Consider the following 24,074-nt stretch of genomic DNA (forward strand, 5'->3'; position numbering starts at 1 on the left):
ACCCATGATAAATAGCATATTCATTTGGATTCAAGTTTCTGAGCCTGTCTGGCATGAATGTGAGGCCTCCTGTGGCTGAGGTCATAGGCTCTGATGCTTCCCTCGCCCTTGCTGAATGTTGCCTGACCTGTGTCGGTCAGAGTGTCATCCACTCTGTACTTCCTTCCCTCCTAATTCTCTCCTTTCTTTGGATTCCCAGTCTGTGTGTGTTCCTTCCTCTCCCTGAACCCCACTGTATTTCACAATGGCTATAACTTTGGATTTTATTCTGAATGCAGACAGTTGTCCTCAAAGGGTCTGGAGCAGCTATGATCTGATTCACATTTCACAAGGTCTCTCTGGTGGCTGTGTAGACCACAGGCTGAAAGGACTAAAAGCAGTGGCAGGAAAGCCAACCTGGGACTTGTGACAGTGTTTCAGATGAAAAGTCACAGTGACTAGGACAGATTCAAGATATGCTCTAGAGGTAAAACTCACCTGTCTTGCTAATGGTCGTAGCATGGGGAGCTGGCATGGGAAAATCCAAGATGATGACTGGGGTGTGGCTCTGTGACTAGTGGATGGTGTTGACTGTGATGTTGGATGTGTTGACTGCTGACTGTGTGAGCACCTGTTGTAAGTCTCTTAATGATCAATTTTACTACAACTTCAGTTGAGTCAGTTAAACAGCACAGTAAACTGGAATGTTCTTCTTACAATGAAATATGGTGAGCCACCAATTTGACGCAGAGCCCTCTCAAGTCTTCACACTGTACACATAAAGGGCTGCTCAAATGCCCATTTCTTAGGGAAGGGGCAGTTCCCTGAGCACCCTTCCAGTGTGGTGCATGAACTCCTCTGCTTGTGTTCTTTTTATTCTCTACTCCTTATGTCTCATTTCCCTCTAGAGTATAAGGATATCCTTGGCAAGGGTCTTGTTATGTCACTGTCTCCTTGCACTCAAGAAGCATCTTGCCAATAGGGGAGCGTGATGAATAGAAGCATTTCCAATGTAGCTTCCAATGCCTGGGTCAATATGCAGGTTGTACGTGAATTTTTAACGGAGAACTGAAGAACCCAATCATCTGTCTGTCACACAAAATCCCCTGCACTGTCTGTGGCTGCTTACCTCCACCACCACTGTCCCCTCCCAGTACACTTCAGGGAACACTGCCTGAGATGCAGTAAGTGAAGCACAGTAAACTGGACAGGCAAATGTTGCTTCTGACTCTCAAAAAAGAGGCCAAGATGAAACTCCTTGGCAAAGCTAACACTTCTCCAGGTGGGATTTTCTGAGACAAGCAGGAATGAACATCAGTTAATATTCTAAAAACTTAAAACAAAGAAATCCAAACTAATAAAGTATGTCTACACTTCAAAAGGCAAGAATGGGGTCAGTAAAAAAAAGTTAGCAAGCTCTCCTGTTCCTTTCAGCAGGTAACAGAAAAATGGCCCCATTTCAAAATGAGAATGCCACACAGACTCTACTCTGGGCAAATTCTACTTCTAAGTCTTCCTCTTGTACACTGGGAGGCACATGTATGTCTGTGTCAGTGTGCAACTGAAAGTTATATGCTTCCATTTCTCAGTAGCATCTCTGTCACATCAGCATGCTTCAGGAGACTGGTAACAGCTGGTGGACAACAGTATTAAGGCAACAGCAATAAACAAAATACCAACAAGGTCAAAGGTCACAATCATAAGGGTGATCCTGACAGAGAAACTGAATAACGCCTTTAGTCAGTAAATGACAAGTTAGTATATTTCACTGACTAAATCCAGGGATCTGACAGTGATCTATTCTTTACTGTGTCAAAAACTCTTTTACCCAACTGTTAAAATTAGTGAATGCACTTTGTCTAATTTACTCTCTATTTTCTATTTGCTCTAATAGTGTGCACTTGCCACCAATGCAAGGAGAGTCCAGATATCAAGTAGATCAGTAATAAAATGAAAAACTAAAAACTTTAAGAGACATTTAGAAATAGGCTTTAAAGATGTGCCTTCCCAGAGATCTGACTGGAATACACTGTGAGAAGATCACTATAGTTCAGTACATAAATATTAATAGGCACCCCCTCCGAGTGTTCATTAATAGTTATGATTTGAAGAAATGATGAAATAATTACGAGCAATGCAAGTCAAGACTTTACAAAAGTTACTCTTTTCTATAAAATTCTATAAACTTCTAAAGTATAAGTACTATCTATCCTAAAAAGTGAAAATTATTTTAAAGAACCAAAGGTTTTCTTTAACAAAACCATATATTTAAAATGATGTTTTTTTTCTTCTCAATACCCACTACTTTAAAAATGAAAAGAAAAGAAACTAAGTAAGTACCAGAGGGAAGGACAGGAATATTAGAGACTGTCATTTAGTTCACAACTTGATTTCATAATGGATCATTCAAATTCCTCATCTGCTGCTATTATTAAATAAATAATAGCAGGGTCAGGCTAAAGCCAAGAGAAGCTCAGTGTGTTTGTGGAAGGAGTCAGGGTTCCTCAGATCTTGCTCTCTGACCAGCCACTGTGTACTTCACACAGTACTCACATGTTCCTCTGTTTCGAGTGTCATTTCCTTTCTTCTCACTTGAGCTAAGTAACAGTGGTAGGGAGACAAGTGCAATCCATCAGGCTAGCGTTGCTTGAGGAAAAAGCTGAACACACAAACCCTGTCCCAGCCAAGGGGCTCATGGGGAATGTTCTTGCATAGACTGAGCAGGTCACTGTGCCAGAGCTTAGCATGGGCAGCTCTCTAACTTGATAGCTTCCCATCAAGTTCACAAGCGAGTTCCTGAGATAATAGAAAAAGTCTAAGTATCTCCTAGCTCTGTGTGGGCAACAATAGTTTTCACTAAGTAAATGTTCTTCTCTCTATGATAAAGAGGGTCTTCTTCAGTTCCTTAGTCACCTTTGAAAAGAAGCCCATTCCCCAGTACAAAGTTCAAACCACAACATGAACACCACCTCTTCTGTGCTAACCCTAAATAAATCTTTGCCAAGCTGGTGACCTTTCAAATTCTGAGACCAGACTCTTAAAGCAATTAGAAAGGTTTACATTAAAATGGTTCTTGACTTAAGAAAATGTACAGCAATATATATAAATGTATTAATCTCAATCAGCTTCAGGAGTATGAATAGGAATAAATAATACAGATCATTGCATTTTGGATAACAAATCCCAAGCTTTTGCCAAGGATACGGCAAAACTGATGGAAATGGCAAGGGTGTATATGCAATGGTGAGCATAAAGAAGCACATGCCAGTGTGCATGTGTTCCCTGAAAGCACAACTAATACACATAAACAAATTAAAGACTGGACAAGAGATGGCTGCAGACAGAAGGAAAGACACTGGCTCAACTGTATCTCCCATAAGTTTACTGGGATTTTGCATTCTGAAAACAGACAAACAAATGAACAAACAAACACATGTCACTGGCAGCATAATTTCTATCGAGAAGGCTTAAGTTCCATCTCCTTCCTAGACAACTCAAAAAACAATGCATTCTTGAATATAAAGAACTGTATTACAAAATTCACTATTATGTAAAAAATTTACAGAGCAAAGACCCCTGATTCTACAGAGTAAGTGTTCATTAAATACCCTTGAGTATCTGAAGCTATTTAAAAGCTATTAGATTGGCACCTGGAACCCCCAAACATCTTCTCTCCCCTGGGATGGAGAGGCTGTGCCTCTTCAATCATCCCCTAAATGCAAAGAGGTTTGACCCCCATGCAATAGATAAAAGTCACCCAAAAAATGAACAAAAGAGGTGTTTGGAAAAAGCAGAGCACCATTCATCCCAGCTAACGACTTGTTCATTATGAGTGATGATGGATAAAGACTTCTCACGCTGAGATGAAATCAAGATTTATATGCATTGTTTCCTCTCCCAACTTGTGGGAAGATCATCATCATTTAATTCTATCTCTGCGGCCAGTGATGGGCATCCAGAGAGCTGGTTATCAAACGGCGCAGTCAGCTGGCAAAAGCCGAAACGTGCAGTTGGCACATCTGGACGGAGCCGCCACAGCCGAGGGTGAACAATGACTCCTGGCAAGCTTCCAAATTGCTTGCAGACGCTAGCAGGTCTCATCTACAACCGCCCCTACCAGCATCTCTCTCTCTCTCTTTTTTATGAGAATCAGATTTTCATTGCTCCATTCAATTGCTCTCCTCTGCCATTTTTTACAGCTCTTATCGTTCCCCTGGAATATGGCCTTGAGACAGCTCATCCGTGTCCTTCACTGTGTTATCTCTTCTAACTTTTATTAAAACTTCAGCTTTCATCTGAAGATAGCTAATTAAATCTGGAACAGATTATATGCCTCCCCTTAAAAAGAGAACACAACTATTTTCTTCAAGCTGAGCAATGCCCTCTTCCTTTCCAAAAGGTGAGCTCAAAGGTATTTAAGAAGTCTCTTCACTTACAAAGCTAAGACACTTGACTTGCCATATATGAGCTGAGAGTAGTCTGTTAATACAGTAGTCTGTTATAGACAAATCTTTATTCTTGAAAATAACTGTTCCTGAATATTGGTAATATTTGTGTTCTACATCCTTTAAATATCATATCTAATAGCACAAGCCTACTTTGTACCCCAAAAAGCTAGTTAATGAGGAGTTAGAGATGAATAGCTATATGGGTGCATCAAACAATTTATCTTTTTTAAACCACCTTTTTATAAGATTGCCCTCATTTAGTAAAATTTGAAAAGAATGTCCTCCTAACCCCCATATCCTGAATCATAGTAAATGAAGGTACTCCCTTGTAAACCTGTGTGAAAACATGAAATTAGAAGCAGGAATTCAAGTTTGAGGTTTTGTTTTGATTTCTGTGGTGCTGGGAATGGAAGCCAAGACCATCCATACACATGCTAGACAGGCACTCTGCTACTAAGCTGTTTCTAACCCTTGATTTAGATTTTAAGACGGGTGTACATTAACTAATGGCAAACACAAATAGCTCTGTCTTAATTTACCACAAAATTATTAATGATGGACTGGCCATCATTGATTTGAACATGTTCTTCTCATATATGCCACTGACCCAGTTCTTTCTGAGGCCTAGAGGAAGCTTTAAAAGTAATTTTCCCTCCTAAATCAGTCTTGCTAATCAGATTTCTAGGAAAAAAAGATCCAAAACAATGTAGCCAGATAACACATGTGTGTGCATTCACACGCCCTCATGTATGCACACCCATGCACACATGCACCCAAATACACACACACACACACACACACACACACACACACACACACACACACGGAGCCTTTTAACTAACTGTTTAGCTTCTGCTACCACTGTATAATTTAACTAACCCACCTGAAGTTTTCTGGGATCCCTTTCTTCGCTTCACTGCTTTTAGCAAGATCTCCTTCATGGTGACCTTTGTGCTGTCCACCTGGATAAGGGAGAACCCATGAGCAGCATTTCTGGAGGAAAAGACAAGCATAGAGAGTTATCACTACAACTTCCACTACACCTTGGAAAGCTTCAAAGCAATAGTACAGATAATGCCAGTGAATATTTTGAAGAAATCTGCCGAGGAGTGGTGGCACACGCTTTAATCCCAGCACTCAGGAGGCAGAGGCAGGTAGATCTCTGAGTTCAAGGCCACCCTGGTCACAGAGTGAGTTCCACAACAGCCAGGGCTGTGCACAGAAACACTGTCTGTGAGGGCATGGGAATAAAAGTAGCACCGAGTGAACCAAGGTCAAGGTTGGTGCAGGCTTCTCTAATTTAATGCATATTAAACCTACTGGTCTGCTTAGCTCAGAAGGTGCACGATTCCCAGTTTTAGCTTAGGAGCCAAATCCGGCAGTGGAGACTGCCAACTGACAGAACCTGACTAATGTCAGTAGATGCCACTACAGGCAGACACTATGGTCATACATAAGCCCCTCGGTGCCTCAGAGAAAAAGAAAAGGCTCTTCTTAGCTATCTAGTAGAATATCGGTCTATCCATCTGTCTTTTGTTGTTATTTTGGTTTGTTCTGAGACAGGGTCTCACTATATAAACCAGGTAGGCCTCAAACTTAAAGAGCTCCACCTGCCTCTGTCTCTCTCCTGGGATTAAAGGTATGACCCACAATGCCCGGCCCAACCATCTTGTAATATACAATCTATGTGTACTTTACTATAAATAATTTACTTATTCAGCCCTAGAAAAATCAAACAAAATATTAGTTTAAGCAAAAATAAGTGAAAGGCAAAACACTAACACAGCTTGCAAACTTCTAGTCAAATGAGGTTGGAGATATATCTAGATCAAAAAAGAAAAAAAAAAAACAGCACAGAAACAAAAAAACAAGTATAATAAAAATAAAAACCAAAACAAAATACAAACACCCAGTAGCACATCACTCGGGTAGATGTAACTTCAGGGAGACTGTTAATTGCAGTGGCAAGAGACACAAATACTACCCCGACGCTTAGGCACTGGAGTAAAACAAGCTAATTCCAAGTAGCTCATGTAAAATAAAGGGACCCAAGTTTCCAACTATGGAACATGAGAATTGCTACAAGGAGTTTGGTCACATTCCCATTTCCCCAAAGGGGAACACGGCCAAAAACCACAGCAGAACTTAATACTGACAAGAAATCTGAAAGAAAAGCCATGACCTGAGAAAGCTTCCCAATGGTAGAACAGGCTGGGATAGGGGCTGGAGCCCAGGTTAGACCCATCCAGGTAGCTGGTTCTTCACAGGGGCTATGGGCTGATCTCAAAACCAAGGACCCAATTTGTTTCCCTAACACGGAGACATGTCCACAGCACTCCTCTCCATACAGCTTGCTGTTTAGTCCTTGACGTTCCATTTGTTAAAAAGCACAAAGCTGATGCTGCTCTGGCCAGCACAGCCATCCATTTTAACTTGGTGAAGTCCTGCTATCGAACAGCAGGCCTGAGAACTGTCAGGCTAATTTTACTGAACACTTTGTTACTGAATCATGCCTGAGCCCCAGCCATTCTTTACCTCAGAAGCTGGACCCCATCCCAGAACAATCTTTAAAAGTTTATTTTACTGATCAAAGCAAAATAAGAAATAGCTCTTTTTAAAACAAGAAAGAAAAAACTATTTTGGGAGCGATGCTGGAAGTGATACTCTGGCAAGAGACTGACATGTAAAGGGCCTTGTGCATTTAAAAACTTGCGGGTGTTTGCTTTGGCACTAGGCCAGTGAATATTGGAACAAATGCCAATCAACCACACTCAGATCTGCCTTCCCCGGCTTTCTCCTCAGAAGTCAGTATGTCCTCCATCTGTGACAATATGTTGGGCGATGGATGAGTAGGGCCAAAAGAAAACACAAGTTCTTGGGGATTTGCAAACTAGTACTGGCCCAGGCTGCACGAACTCTTATCCACCTGGGAGCTACCTGAATGATGGTGATTTTGCCTTTTTATAAACTGCTGCATCGGCTGCTGTTCTGTGGCCAGCTGATAGCAGCATTCCAAGCCAGTACGCTCAACTTTTTCAGCAAAGGGCAGAGTAAAAGCTTAACAGGCAGTTTCGAATCTGGACTAACTTCCATAAATTCAAAGTGTCCTTTTAAAGGTTTGAAGCAAAGGAAAATCCCCAGTCTGTATTTTTTCTGTCATTTTACCAAAACATACCTGGGTGACAAGGTTAAAGCAAGCAGAGGAAATCCCTGGCCCTTCCCATCCCCAGGCCTTACTGATAAATTGTGTAGCAGAGGAATAAAGGATTACCTTCTGTATTTTTTCATTACACTTTTCTTTTGTTACAGAATACATAAATCCATTGTGGCACAATGTAATATGTATCACCATGCTACACCTGCGGACGCTTCCGCGCGGCTGCCATGTCTGTGCAGTCAGGAATGATAAGTGAACCACCCGTGAATGTTAACGATAGTGATCATTCTGAGGTAACTCGGCTCTCCATCTTCCTTTACAGCCTCCAAGCTGAAGCCAGGGTAGCAAGGTTCATGAGAGGAAAATGAAAACAACAGTGAAGGGAAGGGGCAGAGCAGCACTTGGAACGTGCGTCCACGAGTGTGTGCTATCTTACTCTGGGGCTCCATTTCCGTAAAAGCGTGCACATTAAAAAGAGAAGGTGGCTCTGCCTTACGAACCATGAACCACGTTCAGCCTCATCTAGTCAGTTTCCTCCTGTTAGGTGCACGCCTCTCAACCTCCAGACAAATGCAAAGTTTGGATCTTATTTGGGCATGCAGTCCCGCAGAGGGTGGGGTTAAATTCAAGAACGCAAGAGTAGTGGTCTCAGCACCCAGCTAGGCGTGGCTATTAAGTTAGGCTCCCATTTAATAAACAGAAATGGAGATCTGCTACCACAGTTCTCAGCTTGACTTCCAAACAGTCTGGGTTTTATGCCTCATTTCTTTACATTCAGGGTTTTTTATGGGCTTTCTACAACATCTATTGCAATACATCTTTTAAAGCTGCTCTTATTCCACAGGGCATCTGGTTTGAGACTGAGAAGACAATGGACTTGTAGGAAAGCATGCTGCTAGCCCTGCCTAACTTGCCCTGGTCGGCATGGGCAGGCAGGTCACACACAGACCTAGCATCTGGGCTCAGGACAGGCAGCTTGCTTTCCCCCAGGCCAGGGCACTTTGGGAGCAATGACCAGAGACAATGACTTCTTTCCGCTCTGTGGGATTCTTGTATAGGTCCAAGATGGACCTCCACATCAGAGAGCTGACTAAATGCTGCCAGGAATGCTCCAGTCAGTTTAAAGCTGGGTCCAGTCAAGTCTGCTAGCCACTGAAGAATGCATGGGCATTTAAAATAGATAACTCACTTAAGGAGCTAGTTCTGTGCCTGTGAAAAGCCTTCTTTTCACAAAGGTTTCTGGGGAAAGGGGGGAGCTTGTGACATAGTATGGCAATGAAGCCCAGACTGGTACTGAACTTGAGATCTTCTTACTTCAGCTCTGAAGTGCTGGTATTTTAAACTTAGGTGGCCGCTTCGGACTTACCACAGAATTCTGACACTAGCATTAGTCCTAGACAGTGTTTTTCTAAGTGGTAAAGCAAAAGGGACAGAAGACACAGAGGAAATAGAGACACAGGTTCTCATATAAAAGCATACCCTCTGTACAGGAATAGGGTAGGAGCTGAACGCCAAGGAAGAAAGCAGTTAATTGAGAAGAAAAGCACACAGGCTGCAAGTGAAATGCCCTGTGAGTAAATGCTGTAATATTTAAGCTTTAGTCTCATGCCTAAGTTTTAGCCCTGTAATAAGGCCCCTTCTCTTAAAAAAATGTCATGAGGCTTAAACACATAATAGATGCTAGGCACCTGGCGCTCAGGAGTGCTAAATAGTGGGTGCTGTTTCCTAATGCTTGGGTTTGCCTTCACCCAAGTCATACCCCAAAAGAAGAGGCCTCACAAGGCCCCTCTCTGCTCTGGCTCCTACAAAGACTGTCTATTGGGAGGAATGGAATGCTTCTCAACACCCAACACAGCATGGGGCCATTAAACTGGGTGGTTAGCTGCTTGGTGGCAGCATTTAGGAACGCTGTCAGCGAGTAGCCTTTGATCCAGGAATCAAAACCTCCCTGAAGGTCAGCATTCTGGGCTCAATGTTTAAAGCTTTCCTTCTGACAGGGTAAAATTCAGAAGCAGCATAACTCAGTGGCTTTTGAGAAGACAGCAGACAACAGAAAATCAGTTTCATTGAAGGGACATTCAGTGAGAATTAAAGAGTTTAAAAATCTGTGTAATATACAATGTTCACCATTTAACAATAACAAAAGAAACAGCAGCAACTACTGTTTACTGAACATTTACTACGTGACCAATACTATTTTAACCTTTTTTTTTTTTATTATTATTATTCCTAAACCCTATCTTAATGCATTTAATTCTAAAAGAGCACACTCACAATTTCACAGAAATAAGGCTGGGGACACCAGCAAAGTCTTCTGAGGCAGAACTCACACTCATCTTATTTTGGACTGAGAACTTAAATGGTCCCTGACATATGTACAGTCTGTGGGAGAGAAGGCCAAAGAAGCAAAGAGATGACTGCTCCCTCTACAGACATATGGGACACAGCATACCTAACTAGCCACACTCAGGAGAAGCGTCAGAGGAGTTCCTTCAGGAGAGACATCTCAGCTTCATACCATGCCAGTGGAGGGGAAACAATAATACCCAGAAGGCAGCAGGGCACACTAAGCTGCAAACTACAATGGCTGCTTTGAAGTCAAGCTTTGCCTCTGTTGGTAAACCATTTAGTTACTGACTCCATTTCCTCACAGGCAAAACAGGATGACAGTAATTCTTGGACTTGAAAGTTTATAATAACAGCTGTCAAATAACACTTACTAAGCAATAACTAATATGCTACCCATTGACTGGTCTTTATTAAAAGTGGTATTTAACATTCAGGAATAGTAGCAAAGACAAGTCACTCAACACTTGGGGGCTAAGGATCTTTAAGTTTCAGGCCAACCTGGGCTACATAGTGAGGGCTTGTCTCAAAAAACAGCCAAACAAAGGGGTGACATTTAAGGAGAATAATATTTCTGAGTGTTTATTTGTTCCCATAATCCCTTCCCTGCAAAAAGGCAGGTGCTATTACTGGTCCCAATTTATAACAAGAAACTGATAGGTTAAGAAACCTGCCTGGACATACACATTAAGTTTTATATATATATCTCCACAATTTAACCCTACACTGATGGTACATCTCCTAGATCCCAAGTATGTGTTTTCAACTCTTTTATTGCTTAGAGTAGAGGCTGAGGGATTCAGGGCAAGAAGAAATTTCTAGAGAGCAGTACATCTCCCAAATGGTAACTACTGACCAAACTGTGGAAAAGTTTTCCTAATATCCTGGTTCTCCGGTCCTTTCTAAGGAGACCCTGAAAAATGTCCTGTTTCATGAACCATGGTCTCACCTTCCAGAGGTGGAATAAAGGTGCTGAGAGCAATGCTCTGTTCTCTGGTCCTGAGCAATTCACAACAGCAATGGAGTTGCATTCCTCTGGTTGCCACCTGCTCTGGCCCCCTTCCATGTGCTCATTCCCCAGCACTTCAGGGTAGAAAATGAAAATATATGAGCAAGAGAAAGCCTTGCAATAATTGCAATAGGCCTGCTTTAAAGTCAGTCTTTGGGGTATCACTTTATCCACAAAGGGAGTTGATGCTAGTGTGAATGCCACAGTTTGTTTCCCCTTGCACTGACCACATTTTTTTTTTTTTTTTTTTAAAGATCAAAGCACACTGTGCAAGTATGCAATGTTTGACATTGGACAAAGTACTTTTTTTTTTTTTTTTTTTTTTCAAAACAGACATTTTCCAAAAACATAACTCACTAGACTAATGGGCAGTGAGAAGCCAAAATGACTGCCCTCCGCCTTCTCCTTGTGTATCTTTGCCAGAGTCCTTGGGACTTGCCAAATCTGGTCATGCCTGCTTAGCTTGCTCGACTGATTGTGCCAGAAAAGAAAATAAGACACAGATGTATTTGAGCTCTTTGAGATGCCAGTAAGAGAGACAGCTAATGGCTTCATTTCGACCCTCCCCTTCCAGCTGGGCACAGGTGGGGATAATGAGGTCCCTCTCCCTAATCAAACTCAATTATTTACTACTCTATATAACTGCAAAGACACTCACATTCCATTCAGAATATAAAACACACCGTGGGCTACTTCCAACCACTGCCACTGGGCATTTATAACAAACTCAAGTGGCTAACAGTTTGCCTTGGCAGGAGTTTAAGTGTGTAAAGTTTTGCAAACTGTTTTTGTTCAAATATGTCCTGCTGAAATGGGGTCCCACGCGGGGTTCTATTAACTGTCAGGTCAGTGAACTGCGTAACATGTGAGAATGTATTCACCATGCAGTGCAGACAGGATCTGGAAATCAAACGCTTCGTTCCACTGCAACCTTCTGAAGCATCACAGTTGTTTCAGCAACAAGACTGACACTGTATTAATAAACATTACAAGTCACTAGCCTGACATGTACACAGCAGCAGCTGACAGACTCCAACGTAAGCTGAGGGAGAGCAGAGGAAATCAAAATGAGACACAGGAACTGAACATAGCCAAGGGGGCTAGAGCATGAAATAAACTGCATTAACACAGAAATGTGAGTCCCAAACTTTTAGGAGACAGAGCAACTACAGCAACATCTGGCATACTTTTTGGATATTGAAGTAAACTGATGGCTATCTAAAACGTGTGCTTTTGTTATACAAATAAAGCATACGCTGGCACACTTTCTGCAGATAAACATTCCAGCGAGTGAGGCATACATACTTAGTTTTCTTTAGAAGTATGTAATTAATTCTTTCCATTTTTATTACTTGTTCCAGTATTTCTGTCATTTTAAATGGACACAAAGAAAAATCTCTCCTTTCCTCCAGACAATAGCCATTGCCAAAAAGGAAATCAAGTCAGATTTACAAATACAAAATTAAGCAGGCTGCATATGTTCCATTTCCATATATAAGGCCAATCTGGACAATGAAAATGTTTGCTAATACAACAGAATGGAAAGAAACAACAAGCAGTTGGTTTTGGTAATTCACACCCAGATTGCCAGGCCTGATTATAGAACACGAATCTTGTTTTTATTTGTGTTCTATTTTAGCTCTGCCCCTCCCTAAACTCTGTGCTCTCACTCTGACCCTCAGCTTAAAGGTTTTAAAAATGAGCTACTTGTAAGGAATAAAGGCAGAAATTAAATAAATGAAAACTGTTTGTTTGCCTTTTCTTCTCTCTTTTCCTGCTCTGTTTATTTTACAGACTGTAAGACAATGCCACTTAGGAGTAGGAGAGGTTCTGTGCAATGATGTCCTTTTTGATACAGAGCTGGTATATTTTGGAAATATCATCAGAAAGGTAAATTAGAAACTACAGACTTAGCCAGGTGTGGTGGTGCACGCCTGTAATCTCAGCAAGGCAGGAGGCAAGGCAGGTAAACCGCTGTGAGTTTGAGGTCAGCCTGGTCTACAAAGTGAATCCAAGACAGCCAAGGCTACACAGAGAAACTCTGTCTCAAAAAAAACAAAAACAACAACAAAATTCTACAGGCTTTTAAAAGTCCTCACATAAGAAAGAGTAGTGAACCCTGGGCATGCCTCTTTAAAAAGCTGTTCACCGTTCCATTTGGGCAGAGCCAGTCTAGACAGCCTTGGGGAACCCTCTGTGCCATGTTGTCTTTCCAAGGCTATCCAACTTCCCACCTTCTCTCCCATGGCTCTTCATCCTCACAGCAGAGCTGTATCTAGACTCCATTAGCTTGCAATCTTATGTCCATTTACTGTGTTAAACGGTGTAAGGAAAACACAAAGGAAGGGAGTGTAAGTGCTCTGACTGATATGGATCTGACCTGGGTTCTGTCTGTTTTATTAGCCTTGATGTTTGCTCCCTTGGAGCCCTTCTTCCTCACTCTGTACGCATGGTCTGCTTTACCATTTTGCCATTTGTGAGCACAATTCTGTTTTATGAGTTCTGGATGAATGAGCGTTGTGCTGGAAGAGGGTCCCTTTCTTGCCTACCACATCTCTAGAGGATCAGGATCTTGGCTTAGCTTGGTCACTATTAGCAAGGGGTACCTCTCCAGAAGTTGGGCACCATATGAGATTCAACTCTTCATCTGGCTTTGGACATCAGTCAAACACCATACTGGGACTGCATTTTTAGTTAGTAGGGTGCTTGCTCAGCATGCACATGGCTCTGGGTTTGATCCCTAGCACTATACAAACCAGGCATGTTATGGGTCAGGAGTTCAAAGTCACCTTTGGCTATGTAACAAGTTCCGAGACAGCCTTACATAAAAAAAGAACCTGACTCGAGAAAAAAAAAAAATTAACCTCTCCTCTTATTCCCACCCACCATGTCTTTCCACATGTTATGTTATGTCCACCTATCCTCACTGCTTAGTTCCAAAGTAGTTAATAGTAATCAGCCCAGGCAACACTTACCCAGGCTGTCTGAAATCAATCAGAATCAACAGGTAGTTTAGAAATTGATCACCTATGAGCCGAGAAAGCCAGCTGTTTGCATTAACAGCTCCTAGTTTTCAAATTAGCAGAGGAATCCAGTCTCTCCCAAACAGCAGCTCTATGTCATGGGCTTTCCTAAGGCAGGTAGACCCATACTTCACTTACAAGGGATATCAGAAGACATCCAACTTAACATTCATTTCCACAAAACATTTTTCCAAAAGGGATTAACTTAAGTTTGTTTCCTCCCCCCCCAAATAAACAAACAAACAAACTCTATTTTACTACTGTCAATCTCTGGCTTACTGCAGTAGGTTTATTTCTTTTCACTTCTGTCTGATGAGGGCAGAAAATGACAAAAATAGAATGTAAATAATTATAAAATCTAATAATTGATAATCTTTACAAGATAAAATAAAAGAAATTAAAATTAAATCTCCTTTCGCCTTAACATTAATCTGCATAGTAGATTTTCTGAGGTTCATAGCCCCCTTCTAGGAGGCAACTATTAAATTTATAGGCTGAGTTTCAAAACTTAAGCATTTTATTTTAGCCCAATGAAAATCTTATATACATGTAAAATCATATACATGTATATGAAAACCTACATGATTAAACTAAAAGAAAAATTAATGTAAATGTACATTTACTAATGTTACTTTACAAACTATAAATACGAATATGCTTAGACCATTACCAATTCTGGTTCCATGGTCCTCTCACTCCACTCAGCTGGCCCTTCCTCACTGAACAGAAGTGAAAGAAAATGAGCCTGTTAGCAAGAACCGGAGGTTGACAAACCCCAGCCAGGCCCACTGCACCTCTATATTGCCTTATGGCAACCTTCACACTGTAATGGAGTGTTGCTACAGAAGCCCTGTGACACAGTGGCCTTTGACAGGAGGTATGCCAGCATTTAGGATAAGCTGATGAGATTTGGGGCTGCACATTCCAGCAGCTATTTAATAACACTAATGGATTGGTAAAGGTCAAATTCATCACTGCAAGCAGATGCAGAGTTTGCTAAAGAGAATGATGGTTGAGAACTCAGAGCACACAGGTGCTTTACTGGAGCTGGCTGATCCCTGAAAAATGTGTGCTCTTGGTGTCAGAATAATGTGTGCCCAGGTATCGCTCAGAAGCAGGGTCTATCTTTGTGTAGATCAATCGGCAAAAGCAGAAAGCAACCCATCCGGGCCTACTGGGGATGGGAGGAAAATGAGGAGGGAGGAGGAAGGAAGGGGGAGGAGGAGGAGAGGGTTCTGTTCTGGGTATAGGTCTTTCAGCTTTGTAACTAGAAAAGTCCTGAGCATAATAACAGAAATTAGTTATGCTAGCAACAAGTATGATGGGAAAAATGTAAATAAAAATTTTCTAGTAGAGAAGGTTTGCATTTTGAGAATACATATAAATCAATTAAAATAATGTGCTGGTAATTAAAACTACCATTCATTCTTTAATAAAAGGAAAATAATATGGCAATCCCATTTCCATGAAAGTGAAAATCAAAACTCAAATTGACAAGTAAAACATTTAACTCTCGCTAAACCTAACATCAATCTATTTTTAGCAAAACACTGGTATCAAGATTGCTAAATTTATACTTTATTTAATGTCATGTTTTAAGTTGTGTAAAAACGAGAAATTTATAGCTACATTATAGGATTTTATAGCCAAAGTTTTATATTTTTATGCATTGAAGTAGCACTATATTAAAAATCAATTTGGAGAAATTTTAAAGTTTAACAATGAGCCTAAGTTTATGAGACTTTATTACTTATGCTTAAGAATATTTCTGTTGTCCAGATTTGACAGGAGAGAAATTAAGATAAACAAAGGTACCAAAGTCACATAGCAAGTTGCTAGTGAGACTTGAACCCAGGTTTGCCAAGGTTCAAAGCCTGTGCTTCCTCACTGGGAGGCAAGGGTAGGTTTCTGGAGTCTTTGTGAGGTATGGGGTTGAGAGCCTCTAAGGTCAGAAGGCAACTTGGGGCTTCTGATACTCAAAGTGCAGGACAGATTTATGAAGGCTAAGCAAAATAGGACACAGTGCTTGCTACTGGTACCCCTGGGAGCCCACAGACCTAAAGATTCATCTGTATCTTCTCCACAAAGTCATCCAATGGGTGCTGAGGGCATAGAAACTTAACTTTCCTGTCTCTTTTCACCATAGGCAAGCTTATGGTTTTGCCTATCTCTGAGGAAGTCTGCTCCTAAGAAGTGTCTAATTGGAATTTCTCCAGTGCCTAAATGTCTACCACCTGTACATGTTCTGTGAAAGTTACTCCTATTTGGCCTTTTTAGTCCATAAACCACTAAGTAAGGGGGAGGGAGGCAGAAAAATGTAGCAGTAGCAAACATAGCAATTCAGAACAATCTAGGGGGCTGTATATATAGTATTTATCACAATGTAAATAAGTTATGGAATCCACCAGAATCAAACCCACCAAAGAAGGGAAAAGGTCAGGCTGGGCAGCAGACTGGCTCCAATGCCTCTATGATCTTTTCACACTGAATAATGGCTTAAAGGTCTGCCCTCAGAGAGTGAAATCCACCTGACAGATGAGGCCACCATTAGCCCTCCTTGACCCTCACCTTTCACTGGGACATGATGTCAAGTGCAGGTTTGGGAACAACACTGCATAGTATTGGCTCTTGTACCTCCATATTGGTCATAAGAAAAATAGAGCAACTTTGATATACAAGATAGTATTTATACAGTTGGCTCCTTAATTCACTACTTACTATCAAGCCTATTTTCCTATCACCTCCAGCTCAGTGTCATTCCTGCTAGTGAAGACGGAGGTGGGAGGAGGAAAGGGAGAAAAATGAAAAGAAAAAAAAAAAAAAAAAAAAAAAGAGCTATGCTCTCCTCCTTTTGTTGACATGAACAAGACATGTCCCTGGGGACTCCTAACTAAAGGTTTCACAGCCTAGACTATGGCCCTGACAGGAAGACCGGAAGCTGCTGAACCCAACACATATACCAACAGTGAGGAGTCTGCAATAGGTTACCAGACATCTGGGGAAAGAGACAGCCTCCTGACGCTTTCCTTCTGACCTGGCACATCTTGCAGAAGGCTGCTTGGTAATGATGTCAGAATTTTGGGCTGAAGTGTAATTCAGGGGAAGAGCATTCACCTTGCATACATGATGCCCTAAGTTCAATTCTCAGCACAGACAGAAATTTCTACCCTCTGACACACACTTGAAGGAAATGACCCCAAGAAGTGCTTCAACAGGACACAGAGCTGCAGAAGACTGCTGTTACTTATGCAAACCACACAAGGCAGCAGTCTAACACTGTGCACCTCGCGCATGTCTATACGCAGGTGCTTTCCACAGGTTTATGATTTTTCGACCAACTGTGTTCTCATTAGGTAGTAATCTTCATGAGAAAAGCTTTGTGTGTGTGTGTGTGTGTGTGTGTGTGTGTGTGTGTGTGTGTGTAGAAGACGTCTCTGCCTAGATTTCTGGCATAAAGTAAGTATAGATTACAGGAATTAAGAGCACTAAAATATTCCTATTACAGTGTTAAGCAAATATAATATATATATGCAATGAAATTATAATTGCTTTATCCATGGAAATTATTATACAAACCAGAAAAGGGCTGAGGAGACGGCCCCGCAGGTAAGATGCCTACTACATGAGTACCCACATATAAGCTGGACACAATGGTGCACATCTGGGGTGGGAAGGATGAGGACAAATGAAGACGGGCAGACCCTGGGAGCTCTCTGGTCGGCCTATCTAGATAAATAGATAGTAAGCACCACGTTTTTTTTGAGATACAGGCTAAAAACTAAGGTGAAAAAGCAACTGAAGAAGGCATTGGCCTTTGGTTTTACATGGATTGCATTGGTCCACATATGTGGACACCCCAGTTTCATTAGGAAGGCAGAATTACTGGATACCTTTTATTTTAAAAACTGTATAATTTAAAATTATTCTATGTATTCTGTAAAACTGTTAATTTTTATACCCCAGAAATGAAAATGTGGGGAAAAACATGCTGTTATACAGATCAAACCTGACTTGAGAGTAGATATAAGGCAGTCATTGCGGAAACTGGAGAGGCTGCTCTCAGCTCAACCCTGGCACCCGGTGTCTGTTCTTGCTCAAGGGGAGAAAGACCCAGAATACTCATATATCATGTGCTGCACAATCCCGTTTTCCTAAATCTCAAACAAAGGAATCTGTTTTAAAGGGACAGGAGAAAGTCCTTCAAGGCTATCATTCATTAGGACCATGAATTTGCTGGTTCCAAACAGCAGGGGGTGCCAAAGGGATCACCATTAATCCCAGGAGATAGTGAGGAGAGGGACTGCAGTCACCTAGGTTAGAAAAGAATAGGTTATACTGAAACCTGAGTGTGTGGGCTCGCCCTTAGCTACCGGGACTCAGCAGCTCTGTGAACTCAAATGGACATAAACACATCTTCATCTCCACCTGCAGTACTTGGCTTTTCCTTGGATGGTAAGTGGAAGCAACAAGTCACAGCAGGATGAGCATGCTGGTGCTAATCATGAACTGACATGTTAGCTAACACCTCTGTCTGCTACAACTGTTGCAGACTCCTAAAACAGCATTTAGACTCATTACTGCTCTGAATCAAGAGGCTTTAAGAGCAATGGCTAGAATTCCTCTTGGTCTTGTTAGGTAATATATTAATAAATCTATGTATCACTACATATAAATTTAATGATCTGCTGACTTTCAATATAAAAGTCTTTTTATATTCCAATGATTTTTATTTTGTGTATGCACATACACTTTTCTGAGAAGGATTTTTCTCTAGGCTTTACCAGACTGACGAAGGCACAGAAAAGGCTAAACATGGTCTAAAGGAAGACAACTGAGGAAAAAACAAATTGAATTTGAACCAGTTGGAGAGAAAAGTATCTTAAGTTACAACAGAAAAGTGGCCACAAAATGCATTTTCATTTAGTTTGGTGTCCTTGACTAGAAAGAGAAACCCAAAAGCTGCTTCCCAGGCTCTTAGTCACCACTGCTCCCACAGGTCATCTGCAGACATGCTCTTCCTAGATCTATCTCATAGCCTGCTACTGCTCAACAGGCTGCACATAGCCTAGGTACAGAAGCATGAAACAGCAATGCACATATTCCCAAACTGTTCTGCAAGTAACCATGTGAACAGATGTTCCAGGTAATATACATAATTCATCTGATGAGCAAAACCTTGATCAGATGCACAATGCTAGAATGTTGGGGTGACACACTGAGAAAAATAACAGGCAGTACTCACATTCGAACAAAGAGCGACTCTTTGGATGTCAGACCAGGAGAGGAATACTTTTCAACCAGGGCCAATGTACTGAAGCCAAACTTATGAATGGGCTCATTGGAATCCAGCGGTGGGAAATCTGTGTCTACCTCCCCATCATCCTCAGCAATATGCAGGCAGTAGGCACTGACATTGTCACTGAAAGGAAAACCATAAAGGCAAATGAGTGCTATAGGGAAGGAACACAGACCAGACAGTATGAAACACTGACCCTGTTGTGCTCTACCCTTAGCCCTGGATACCCTGGGAAGCCCTAACTCCTGCTTCTCCGAGAAGAAAGAAAAACAAACAAACAAACAAACAAACAAACAAACAAACTTGGCAATACAACAGGTGTCCTCACATTGTGCCATTTTTCCAACATTTACCGGCCACTTGTTAGAGATAAGACCTAGAACTCAATCCCCGAGATGAAAAGTGAAATTTAATGTCAGCCTTGAAGGAAGCTCATAATATGGGGGTTGGGGGTTGGAGTAAGTGCTATAGTACCTATAAGAATACAGTCACAAACAAAGGGGTGGAAAGACTTTAATGCACACGCAGGTAGGCGTGGCTCTCCTTTCCCTAATAATAATAATAATAACAACAACAACAACAACAACTGACTCTTTAGGGAGGACCTGATTCCAAACACCACAGAACCTTAGCTGAATAAAAGCCAACAGCCTGATTTATCCTGATCTTTCTGATCACTTCTGGACATTTTCCCTTTCTCTATCATATCTAGCAAGAACTAGATTCTAGATTCTAGTCTTGCCCTTTCAGAATAAACAAATACCTTCCCCCTTGAGGAACAAACAAACAAAAAAGGCAATTTGTTCATAATGAAAGGACATCAAAATGTGTTACAAGATGAAATTAGGGCAAAAATGTTGGGAGGGTGTTTATCAAGCATGTATAAAGTCCTGAGTTTAATCCCCAGCACTGCATAAATCAGATGTGGAGGTGTAGTTCTGTAATCCCAGCACTCGGAAGGCAGACGCAGAAGGATCATAAGTTCAAGGTTATCCTTGGCCATATAGCTAGCCAGCTTGGGATATATAAGACCTCAACAATCTGTAAGTGAGTGAATAAATAAGTGAATGCTGAAACCACCAGTGTGCTCAAAGTGGACTAGGAAATGGCAAACCTGCGAGCATTTTAGGCAGGCTGGCTTCAAGCATAATCTAAATAGTCCAGAAGGCTGGAGAATTCTAAATTCTGCAGCTCAAATTTGGAATTTTAATTTCGTGATTGACGCTTTAATTAATTAATTGCAAAGTGTATGCTAATTGTTTAATTGGATTCTTGATCTATACAGATCATTTTTTGAATTAAGTAAGTTGATTTACAAAGTTTATTGATTGGGTGTGACAATGAATTATTGCACTGACAACCTGATTTGCAATTTTCCCAGTTAATTCACAATCTTTAGCTGCAACTCTGCTTACAGAGAGAACCTACTCCAGGTGATCTACACTCAGTGTGTCTGTCAAGGGTGAGAAGTATTTATTGTATAAAACAGGTAATAAGGACAGATGGAAATTAATGGAAAGAATAAATCTGCTAAATGGATTGAGAACAGGAAAGTAATCTGGCCATACTTGTCACTTTACATTTCATATGTTCACAATGCTGGTAAGAAATGTAAAATTCTTGAGCTTCTGGATCTTTACAGCAAGTTGTCAACCTGACCACAAGGGTATGCAGAAACAGATGCTCTTTAAAGGCAGGAAATGGCCCAGGAGAGTGACAGCTAAGAGAGACCCGAGTTCAATTCTCAGCTCCATGGCTCTTGGACTATGTGATTTCAGAATAAGCATCACCTTTATCACTTTCATTTCCATATCCATAATAAGGTCATAATGGCCTAACTCAGGGTTGATTCAGTGATGTATGTAGAGCCTGGCATATACAACAGAAGTAGAATCTTAATGTCAGGTGACTGTAGTAAGGTCACATGGGAACTAGCTTGAAGAGTCTGTCAGTCCTTAAGTTATGGATGCATAGCGGAACAGGACAGCCGTGACACCAGCAGCTCATTCCAGGCAGGTGGGTCTCTAAGTTTAACCCGGCAGCTGTGCCTTAGGGTTTTATGAGCAGGACAGATGCTATGGGACAAGCAATAGACAGCACAGATTATTTATAGCCATGTAAATCAATCTGAGAAATATACGTGATTCCCCAGCACCACAGAGGTTCAAGGGCAAATAATAAGTCTATTGATTAAAGCAGAAAGGCCAAGACTGGTATCAGAAGAATCTTACTTTGATTATCATGGGATGCTCACAAGTCCCCACAAAAAACAAATCCAACAAATACCACAAGCTCAGGTCTGATAGTAAACCAAAAAGTTTAACTCACCAATTCTGAGTTACTATCAAGTAAATCATTCAAAAGCATTTGCACTGTGTTTACTCTGTGTAGTACTCTGTCCTAGGAAGGATTCCTTGTATTAGACAAGAGGAGTGAGGTCATCAACAAAGTTTAACAGCAAACACGGTTCTAAACCCTCAACTGAAAACGTGAGGAGATGGTAAATAAACAATCTGCTCTCTACACAAAGACCTGCTGATTCCCTTGCACCTCTACAAAGAGATCATTGTCCAACAGAAGTTACTGCTGTTTTTTCACTTGTCAAACTGTTTATGACTCCTCATGAAGTGCTCTGAAGACAGGACAATGTCACTGGCTGTATGCACTGGGCATTGTGTGCAATACTCTGGGCAAACTGGCTTTGAACAGCCACTGAATTTTCACCACAACTCAATGAGGTCAGTCACTGTTTCTATTTTATACACTAGGAAACTGAGGCTTTTACTGGGGTTAAGTGTCTTGTTCAACATTAGATGATGGCATGTGACTGTCAGGGCTGACAGTCAAACCTAAGTAATCAAGAATCCCTTGACCCCACCAATCCTTTGGCCAAAGCCATGCTGTTAAGGCTTCTCAAGGTGCATACCTGGTATTTGAATAGAAGAAACTATGACTCATTCATTTTTGTTGCTGTTTTTCATTAGGAACCTGGAGAGATTTCTATGAACCTCCTCACATCTACAGCCGGGGAGTGGAGATACAGAGGAGAAACAAGCTCAGTTCATGGACAGAGCTGCTGTAGAGAACTGAGCCCTTGTTACCTTTGTTCTGAAACTCACTGATCAATGCAGAAATTGGTGGCATTTTGGAACTGGGGGTATGGGGAGCAGCGCTGGTTCCTGCCAATGCTAGAGCTTTCAACACAGGGCCCCTTCCTACAGCTCCATTCTGAATGAATGACATCTGCTCTCAGGGGTAACTCAAGCACTAATCAAATCTCTCTGAGCTGTATCTTGTGTGAAAAGGAGGTTTCTTCGTTCCTCGACAATCATTTGATCTCTGACAGAATCCAAGTGTGTCTACTTTCTGGCTTTCTTGGTCACTATTTTTGCACACCCACGGCCACACAGCTCTTTTTCCTATTTATGCATCTACACTCCCAAAGAGCACAAAGTCTTCTGAGCCTCTTCATGGTTACTGAAGAGTAAAAATGGCTACCACTTAGACGTACTTAACAAATACTTGTTAAATGAACGACTACTTGAATATGTGGATGGACTCACTATGAATAAAAGTAAAATATATGATTAATGAGGTTTACGTTAACCAGAATGGAGAGCTTTAGGCATTATGCACACCAGAGACTGCAGCTTCAGACAAGGGAGAAAGCAGTAGACAAGGAAGTAAAGGTGAAAGGAAATTGGTTTTTCAGACAGAGCCTCATGCAGCCCAGGTTGGTCTTAAACTTGCCATGTAGTTAAGACTGGCCTCAGGCTCCCAACTCTCCTGTCTTTGCCATCGGGTGCTGACTCTGCAAGCATGTGCCACCATGCATGGCTTCTTAAAGGAGGACACACTTCAATATGAGTACTGGCATCCCATTTTTTGATGGATAAAGAAGTTTGCAACAGGTTAACTTCCTAACCAATGAACCCCTAGTCTTTCGAACCCTATGGCCCCAGTGCTGCAGGCACAGCCATGGCTTCCTATGCTGGGACAACTTATTTCTCAGCATAGCTGCAGGTTCCAAGTGCTTACGGTACTATGAAACTCTGAAATCACAAAAGAAATAATCCTATCTGCCAAACAGGGTCTTATAAAGATTAGATTACTTTATTCATTGCACAGTGTCCAGCATGAAAAAGGATTCTCATTTTGCCAAGATATCATCACAAGTCTTCATCTTCTGGTTACAGCAAGGCACAGAGAGCAGAGGCAGGGAAGTCTACATTCTTGTCTGACTGGTACCCGAGGACAGATAATCAAGACTAACAAGCAGGACAGGGAAACAAGAGCTCAGTTTTAGTAATGGGTAGGCCTGGGAGGAGAGACAGCCATACTATAAGAGGATGGGGCTTGAACACTGAACAGGAATAAAATAGAGCCTGTGGTCAGAGAGCCTTGGGGCAGAAGAGATGGAGATAGGGAACAGTGAATGTAGCAACCTGGTTTCACTTATTTATCAACAACTGATATAAATATTTTTCACTGGGAAAACGTATTTCACTGAGTTGACCAATATTCACTTTCTGTTCAAAGGCTGGTGTGCCTTTTATGAAGTCACAGAGCAGAGAGACAGACAGACAGACAAACAAACAGATAGAGAGATAGATGGATAGCATTTAATTCATACATAAAAATTTAGGAGCATTTCAAAAGCATCTCAGATTTTTCCAGATTTTTTTCTGGCATGCGTAATTTACATACTCATAAAAATTCACCCATCTTTGGAAATGCATGGACAGTCCTTTGTAGTGTGATGACCACAGACAAATGTTCACTGTTTTGCTTTTACACATTATTCTGAAACGTCCAG

At 41.4% G+C, this 24,074-nt stretch overlaps 1 protein-coding gene across 4 annotated transcripts in view; it reads right to left on the minus strand.

The window, feature by feature from the left end:
• Positions 1-24,074, minus strand: part of Mapkap1 (MAPK associated protein 1) — a 211,840-nt gene that overhangs the window by 82,833 nt on the left and 104,933 nt on the right. For all 4 annotated transcript variants that reach the window (XM_055600538.1, XM_055600536.1, XM_055600537.1 and 1 more), the window contains 2 exons: positions 19,205-19,381; positions 5,311-5,420 (listed from right to left, as the gene is read on the minus strand). In XM_055600538.1, coding sequence (XP_055456513.1) covers positions 5,311-5,420; positions 19,205-19,381 — 287 coding nt within the window. The remainder of the gene's footprint in view (positions 1-5,310; positions 5,421-19,204; positions 19,382-24,074) is intronic.

Source organism: Psammomys obesus, unplaced genomic scaffold, assembly GCF_907164565.1.
Source record: "Psammomys obesus unplaced genomic scaffold, mPsaObe1.curated_primary_1811, whole genome shotgun sequence".
NCBI lineage: Eukaryota > Metazoa > Chordata > Mammalia > Rodentia > Muridae > Psammomys > Psammomys obesus.